Here is an 8811-nt window from a genome sequence, read left to right on the forward strand (position 1 = left end):
TAAGAGACGCAAATGAGCTTTATCGTCAGCCCTGTGAAGAGGCTTAAATGGGGATTTATACCCAGGAAGAGAATAGTGGAAGATTTCGAAGATTCTAAAGACAACAGTATCGATGATATAATTGTTGTCAAAGAGGACGGCGAAACTAACGAGAAAAAGTCCCAATCATTAGATAGTAATTCGGAAAAAAGCTTAGACACAAATGATCAAGAAGTAGAATTAGAATATCGTGATGAGAAAAATCGTAAATGGTGGAAATTTTTTGATGAATATGAATATAGAATCAATAAGAAAGGTCGTTCCAAACATAAGTGGTATAAGTGGTTCAATGAAACAGACACACCGGCTGAACGAAAATTGATTTTGAAACTTGACATATTATTGACATTCTACTCATTAATGGCTTACTGGGTCAAATATTTGGATCAGACCAATCTTAATAATGCCTATATTGGTGGAATGAAAGAAGGACTTGGTATGGAAGGAAATGACTTGGTTAATACTCAAGTAATGTTCAGTGTGGGTAACATTGTGTTTCAAATTCCTTTTATGTATTTGTTATATGCTGCCCCTTTGAATTTTGTATTACCCTCATTAGATATCTGCTGGTCCATTTTGACAGTTTGCCTATTCCGCTCTGGTAATGTTAAAGGATTGAAAGCTATGAGGTTCTTTATTGGGGCATTTGAAGCACCTTCTTACTTAGCTTACCAATATTTATTTGGTTCATGGTACAAAGTTGATGAAATTGCTAGAAGATCTATGGTTTATTATTTTGGACAATACTTAGGGCTTCTAACTTCTGGTTTGTTATCTGGTGCCATTGAGGATTCGCTTCAGGGTAAAAATGGATTAGATGCATGGCAATGGATTTTCATCGTTGATGGTATAGTATCTGTTGCAGTTGGAGTAATTGGTTTTTATGTACTTCCTGGTACACCTTCTCAGTGTTATTCTATCTTTTTAACTGACGATGAGATTAGATTAGCTAGAAGTCGTTTGAAGGTAAATAAGACAGAAACGAACCCAAAGAAAAGAGTGTCTGATTTATTCGATTTAAAACTTTGGAAATCGATTCTTTCATCTTGGGAAATCTATGTATTAAGTTTGTGGAATATGTTTTGTTGGAACAACAATAACGGGAGTTCTGGTGCGTATGCGTTATGGTTAGAGTCTTTGCATAGGTACGGAGAAGGGACTAAACAACGTATGACAGCTTTAACTCCAGGATTGGGTCTTATATGGCTTCTCTTGACATGTTGCTATGCTGATTTGTTCCACAGTCGTTGGCTGGCAATAATATTTTCGCAGGTTTTTAATGTCACTGGTAATGTTATCCTTGCTGTCTGGGATGTACCGGAAAGATCTAAATGGTTTGCATGGTGCTTACAATATTTTGGCTGGGCAATGGCTCCTGTGTTATATTCATGGCAGAATGATATATGTCGTAGAGACGCAAGAAAGAGGGCTGTTATTTTGGTTACCATGAATATGCTTGCCCAGGCATCCACAGCTTGGATGTCTGTTATTGTCTGGAAGACAGTAGAAGCCCCAAGGTATTTGAAAGGTTATACCTTTACTGCATGCTGCGCCTTTCTGTTATGCTTGTGGACGATGGTTGTATTGTATTTTTACAAAAAAACTGAGAGAAAACACGCTAAAGATAATGGTATCATCCTTTATAATTCTGATGATTTATCTGTGAATGATCCAGAACTGGTTCAAATCAAGAGACAAGAGTAAATAGACTATAGTACCCATATAAACGTATATAGATAGAAGTATTAAATGGAACTTTCGAAATTTTTGCAGTTCTTTCTCTTATATCGATACTGCATACAAGTTAGAACAATTTCTAAAAAAAATACTCATCTACTGAAGAGAAGTATTAGTCCATTAGTGTTCTAATATCTTTTACTATAATAAGCCAACAATAATAATATGGGTGTTCCAGCATTATTTAGATGGCTATCTCGTAAATATCCAAAGATTATATCTCCAGTTGTGGAAGAAGATGCTACACAAGAAATTGGTGCAGCTCAATATAGCGATCCAAATCCAAATGGTGAGCTAGACAATTTATATTTAGATATGAATGGTATCGTTCATCCGTGTTCCCATCCTGAACACAAGCCTCCTCCAGAGACAGAGGATGAAATGTTTTTGGATGTTTTCAAATATACTGATAGAGTGTTGTTAATGGCAAGGCCTCGAAAAGTTTTAATGATCGCTGTTGATGGGGTTGCACCTAGAGCCAAAATGAATCAGCAGAGATCAAGAAGATTCAGGTCGGCACAAGATGCTAAAATTGCACATGAGGAAAAGGAACGTCAAATCAGGGAGCGTGAAGCGAGGGGTGAACTGATTGACGATGCAATCAAGGGTAAGAAATCGTGGGATTCTAATGCTATTACTCCCGGTACACCATTTATGGATAGGTTAGCACAGGCTTTGAGATACTGGGTGGCATATAAATTAGCAACAGATCCAGGCTGGGCAAATTTGCAAGTTATTATTAGTGATGCAACCGTTCCTGGTGAAGGTGAGCACAAACTTATGAGTTTCATAAGACTGCAAAGGCTGGATCCAGAATATGATCCGAATACGAAGCACTGTATCTATGGTTTAGATGCCGATTTGATTTTCTTGGGATTGGCAACGCATGAGCCACATTTTAGGGTTTTAAGAGAGGACGTTTTCGCCAACCAATCAAGGCAAATGAGGATATCTGATCAGATACTGATGACGCAAGAACAAAAAGATTCTATAGCTGAGCAGGATGCAAAAAAGCCCTTCTTATGGTTACATGTTAATGTTTTAAGGGAATATTTGGAAATTGAACTATACAACCCACATTTGTCCTTTCCGTTTGATTTAGAACGAGCAATTGATGATTGGGTGTTTATGTGTTTCTTCGTAGGTAATGATTTCTTACCTCATTTACCAAGTTTAGATGTCAGGGATAACGGTATTGATATACTTGTAAATTGCTGGAAAAGAATGTTACCGAAGCTAAGAGATTATATAACTTGTGACGGTAACCTTAATTTGGAAAGTGTTGAAAAATTGCTTTCTAACTTATCGTATAAAGAAGACGAAATCTTTAGAAAAAGACACGAAGGGGAAAAAAGAAGAGAAGAGAATGACAAAAGACGTAAACTTGCACAAGAAGAGGAGAAAGCTTTGAAGAACCAATATATACCCCAGGTCTCAAAAGGTAGCGACAAGGCACCATTAACTGCGGATGTTAACATGCCATTACTATCTACTAGTGGTGATGCCGTTGAAGGTTATGCTCAATTATCGAATAAAGATATCGTAGCGAATAGAGATGTTATTACCAAGGCGAATATGTCTAATGCTGATGCTGCTGCTGCTTTAAAGAAATTGCTTGATTCTAAAAATAACAAAGAATCAGACCAAGATGTGAGTGCTTCTGCTGCAATCCAAGAACAACAGAATAAGATGGAAACTAATGTTTTAGAGAATTCAAAGAAGAGACCTATTGATCAAGTTGAATCAGAGTTGCCTACTCCAGACGAGAATGGCGATTCTGTCAGAATGTGGGAACCAGGATACCGCCAGCGGTATTATCAGAGTAAATTTGGTGTAGTATCAGAGGAAGAAATCAACAAAATTCGTCGCGATATGGTGCGCTGTTACCTAGAAGGTATTTCATGGGTATTATTATACTATTACCAAGGATGCCCCTCATGGCAATGGTATTATCCATACCATTATGCCCCTTTTGCAGCGGATTTTATAAATATAAATGATGTTATTGGTGATCAAGGTATCAAATTCACCCTTGGCGAACCATTTAAACCGTATGAGCAATTAATGTCAGTATTGCCAGCAGCTTCTGGACATAATTTACCTGAAGTGCTTAGAATATTGATGTCTGATCCAAGTAGTGAAATACTTGATTTTTATCCAGAGGAGTTTCAAATTGACATGAATGGTAAAAAAATGAGCTGGCAAGGTATAGCATTATTACCTTTTATTGATGAAAATAGACTACTCGAGGCATTAGAAAAGAGATACCATTTATTAACAGACGATGAAAGAGAAAGAAATACTTTGAAGAATGAAGTTTTATTTATTTCAAACCAAAATAAAAACTATAAGCATTTTTATAATGAATTATATGATAAAAATATCAAAGAATTACCTTTCAGATTTAGCAGATCCAGCTTGGCTGGAACTGTCATCAAAATTGACTCGTTTTGCCCTGATGGAATAACCAAGTTTCCTTTAGGTGAAGGTGATATGCCGGATTTGAATAATAGTGAATTTTTCCAATCTTCCTATAAAATGCCTCCTAAAAAGATGGGTAAGTCAATGCTTATTAATGGATACATTTCGCATACTAGAACATTAACACAGGAAGATAGGGATTCGATACTTTATGGGAATCAAAGAAATGGTGGCTACAATAGATTCCGTACACCAAATGATAATAGTGGATACGTAAATAAGGGACCAAGTGGCAAGGAAGACTATTTGATCTACTCTATGAGAAGGGGCGGATATAGAGCTTTCATGCAAAATTTGAAAACTCAAAATCAGCAAAATCAGCAAGTTCTCCCCATGAATGCTCTGGCTGGTGCCAATTATAATAATCAATATAATAATTACAATAATAATAATTACAGCGGTGGCTATAATAATTATAGAAATAATCCTAATAACTATTCTAATCAGAACAACAGTTATAATAACCACAATAACTATAACAATTACAATAATCGTAATAACTATAACAATTATAACAACTACAACAATTATAATAATTACAACAGACAGAATAACCAAGGCAGTAATTATGACAGAAATAGTCAAGGAAATGTGTCAAGCAGTAGATCTGGATTCATCCCAGCACCAAATTTTAGAAATAGAAATGGTTATAATCGTTAGTATATAAATGTCGCAAATTTTAAAAAAAATTTGAAGCGATAAGAATCAAAGAATTTGAAAGAATTTGATTTGTAATATTACATTGTAGACATAAATTTAGATAAATGACAAAAATACAATTCACCATAGAAAATACCAAGAATTTGGTTACGTTAAGTGATATAGGTAATGAGTATCGGTTAGATGTTTCCTCAATTGACGAATCTGTCGAAAATATTCCTTCTGTAAACCTTAGTGAGGTTTCACACTTACATAAGGATATCACAATTATAGACTCTATTTTATCAGGAATTGGAAGAAATGAAGATCAAGATATTTACCGGAGAATTATTGAACCTTTATTTCAATTGTTAGGTATCAAACATAGATATTTGGTTACCCAGAATAAGAATTCTGTTAAGGAGTTTGCTAAATCTTTGGACCCCAGTATGGAAAGAACCATAATCTTTCTTAGTGGTGATACATCTATCTCTGAGTTTGTTAACGATTTGCCAAATGCTGAACAGGAGGCTACTCTGAATATAATTATAATACCCTGTGGAACAGGAAACAGTTTATCTCTTTCTCTAGGAGCTGATAGTACAATTAAAGCTGTGGCAAATATATTATTTGGCAGTAAAATTCCATTCAATTTGTACCAGGCTACGTTCCCAAAAGGCTCGAATTTTTTACTTCAAGATATGAAAACCGAAATTAAGGAACCTTTAGTATTTACGACCGTGTTGTCATGGGCCTTTCATGCTTCAATCGTTGCTGACAGTGATACCAAAGAGTTAAGAAAGTTCGGAATAGAAAGATTTAAAATGGCTGCAATGAAAAATCTTGAGCAAGAGCAAAACTACAAAGGTTCTATAATGATCGATGACACATCCGTGAATGGGCCATTTGCTTATTGGCTCGTTACAGGCGCAACTCGATTTGAACCAACTTTCGAAATCCTGCCTCATGGAGATATTGGAGATGACTCGTTATACATGGTGGCAGTGAGCGCCAAGTATGGTTCAGAATTGTTGGATATTATGAAAGAGGTGTATGATAGTGGAAGGCATATTGAAAATGAAAAAGTGACGTACATAAAAATAACGAAAGGCCAAAAAATAAAATTAAAACTCGGAGCCGATTCGAAAAACAGATTCTGTTTGGATGGCAGCATCATTCTATTACCTGAATTGGAATGTGAAATAACAATCGAAAGTGTTGGAAACTTGCATAAGAAATGGAGTTTATTCCTACTCAGTTGATAGTGAGGAGTTAGCAAACAATAAGATAGGGGACTTACTGCTAGGAAAAATTATTCAATGCTTTTGTTAAATTACTGAAGCTGGAAGCGGTTTTTTATCTTGGTGGGGCTAATTTTGACTTTTTGATTAGATTGTGTAGATGAATATTGCAAGATTTTGTACTTGCATAATTAGACTCCGATATTGAGATTCCTGGCCCGGGTGCGCTTTACACTATTTCGGGTAGAGGTTCCGATCATTGATTCTACCTAATAAACTTGAACTGCTAGGTAATATTGTAAATGCTTGTGATTTTTCATTCTACCATAGTAGATTTGTATTATTTTTGATATAATCTATAGCGTCTTAACAATTTTCAATTTTAAAAGCTTGTACGTACTATGACATGTTTTCTAGAGAACAATATAAAAATAATTATCATAAGTAGAACAGGGCCAAGACTTTTCGAATCCCGGAATATTTTTATTTAGCTTACTCGATGATATAATATCTTGAACTTTAATTTGACATGGGGGGTAAGCTCATACTTATAGACTTTTTTATTGAAATTTTTAGATGAGAAAACGAAAATTGAAGTGACCGTAGAAAAGAAAGAGAGTTTTAGTTACACATTCTGATAGAGTAGCTATACTAGAATTCTGATAGTGTAAATTTATTACACGAATAATACATGGTATAAATACTGAGGTTACTAGTGAACGTTTTCATATTACTTATGGCCCAATCTTTGGAACTCGCAATCTTTGGAACCCGCATATGCGGGCCGGATCGCTTATTTCTAATTCTTTATTATTTAGGAATAACCCCATATGCTTGCGTCGATTGTGAATTGATTGCTTATTAAAACCAGCGGGGATAAGTTTGGGGGGAGGAAAAGCGTGCATAAACTTGTGGTAGTAGAAGAGTTTGCAGCCGCTCTTTATTACGCATTGGGCTTGATAATTGCAACTAAATTCTTAAGTGGAAGAGAAATTTCTTGGTATAGCTGTACATAGCTTACTCTTAAATTATTCTCTGATTTAGTCACCTGCAATATTTAGGGGCCTAAATTGTATAAATAGAGAAGATCTTACCATAGGAAAAGTTGATTATAAATAATTAGATTATAATTAGTGTATCATTTTTGGTGTCGTATACAAACTTCAGCGAATTTTGATTCTATCTTCTAAAATTGCGAAATTATAATTAAATCTTTGTCAAACATGGATCAAGAAAAGAATACTCTGACTAATCAATTAAAGCAAGAGATCCAGTCAATTGAATCCAAAGAAGTAGAGCATACAAAGCATTCTCACTCAACTGCAACCAAAAATCATTCTCAGGGTTCATGGACATCTAAGTTTAGATGGAAAGTTCAAGATGATCATGCACCACCTGAAATCTATAATTGGACTTTGTTCCTCTCAGTTTTTGTTTTTGGTGTCTTAGGTTCGGCTAGAGGTTATGATGAAGGGAGCATTTCAGGATCAGTTGCACAAGTTTCATTCAAAAACTTTTTTGGGCTTAATGATCCAAATAAATCAGAACACGATGTTGCAAACTTGAAATCTAATATTACATCAATGGTTCAATTGGGTTCTATCGGTGGTAGTATTATTGCTATGTTTGTTGTTGATAGATTTGGTAGAATTAGATCTTTGCAAGCAGCTTGCGTGGTATGGATCGCAGCGGCAATTATCCAAATTACTTCTAAGAATGTCGGTCAGTTGTATGCTGGAAGATTAATCGAGGGACTTGCAATTGGACAAACCACTACTATTGGACCTACATACATGTCTGAGGTTGCACCTAGGGCCATTAGAGGCCTCTGTGGGTGTGTATTTGCAGGTGCTGTTTACTTTGGTATTATGATGGCATATTTTGCCCACTACGGTTGTGCGTTACATATATCCGATACCACTAACAGACAATGGATCATTCCTACCTCCATGAAGATTCCTTTAGCTGCTTTAATTTTGATTGGATCTTTCATTTTTTGTGTCGAAAGTCCAAGATGGTTATTGAAAGTCAATCAGCCTGATAAAGCCGCGAAGAATTTATCAAAATTGAGAAATTTACCAGCAGATCATCCTTACGTTTTAGGTGAAATCTCTGATATTAATGAGCAGATACTCACGGAGAAGGAAGCAACGGCAGGTAACAATTTCTTCCAATTATGTAAGGATATCTTATGTGTGAAGTCAATTAGATACAGATTTTTTGCAGTCTCCTGTTTAACACAGGTTTTAGGTCAATGGTCAGGTGCAAACGCTGTGACAATTTATTCTCCAGAACTTTTTGCATTAATTGGAGCTGTTGGAGTTGAAAAGTTGAAAATGACTGCAATCTTAGGTGTTGTGAAATTTATATCCGCATATTTAAGTGCTTTCTTCATCATTGATTTCTTAGGAAGAAGAAAGGCACTTTACATTGGTATTACAATTCAATTGCTTTCTATTTTGTATTTTGCTATATTCTTAACAATTGTCCCCGAAGCAAGTGAAGAAGCTGACTTGACTGGATCAAAAGCAAGAGCTGGAAAGGGAGCAATGGCTGCATTATATATGTCTGGAGTTGGATGGACTATGGGTTTCAATTCTATTCAATACTTATTGGGATCTGAAATTTTCCCATTGAAAATTCGTTCGTTTGCTCAATCCGCTATTATGGTTTT

General features: G+C 35.5%; 4 protein-coding genes across 4 annotated transcripts; all 4 read left to right on the forward strand.

The window, feature by feature from the left end:
• Positions 1 to 12: 12 nt before the first annotated feature.
• AC631_01152 (uncharacterized protein) lies at positions 13 to 1743 on the forward strand (the record flags this gene model as incomplete). The annotated part of the gene is made up of 1 exon (XM_015609982.1): positions 13 to 1743. The coding sequence occupies one exon, from the start codon at positions 13 to 15 to the stop codon at positions 1741 to 1743; it is 1731 nt and encodes a 576-aa protein (XP_015469241.1).
• A 198-nt stretch (positions 1744 to 1941) lies between these two features.
• Positions 1942 to 4917, forward strand: RAT1 (ssRNA exonuclease; the record flags this gene model as incomplete). Its single annotated transcript, XM_015609983.1, has 1 exon — positions 1942 to 4917. One exon carries the CDS (start codon positions 1942 to 1944, stop codon positions 4915 to 4917), a length of 2976 nt encoding a protein of 991 aa, XP_015469242.1.
• Positions 4918 to 5021: 104 nt separating this feature from the next.
• AC631_01154 (uncharacterized protein) lies at positions 5022 to 6158 on the forward strand (the record flags this gene model as incomplete). The annotated part of the gene is made up of 1 exon (XM_015609984.1): positions 5022 to 6158. The coding sequence occupies one exon, from the start codon at positions 5022 to 5024 to the stop codon at positions 6156 to 6158; it is 1137 nt and encodes a 378-aa protein (XP_015469243.1).
• A 1202-nt stretch (positions 6159 to 7360) lies between these two features.
• AC631_01155 (uncharacterized protein) lies at positions 7361 to 8780 on the forward strand (the record flags this gene model as incomplete). The annotated part of the gene is made up of 1 exon (XM_015609985.1): positions 7361 to 8780. A coding segment is annotated over one exon (1420 nt), but the record flags the coding sequence as incomplete, so codon positions are not given.
• Positions 8781 to 8811: the final 31 nt, after the last annotated feature.

Source organism: Debaryomyces fabryi (assembly GCF_001447935.2).
Source record: "Debaryomyces fabryi strain CBS 789 chromosome Unknown contig00014, whole genome shotgun sequence".
NCBI classification, from domain to species: Eukaryota; Fungi; Ascomycota; class Pichiomycetes; order Serinales; family Debaryomycetaceae; genus Debaryomyces; species Debaryomyces fabryi.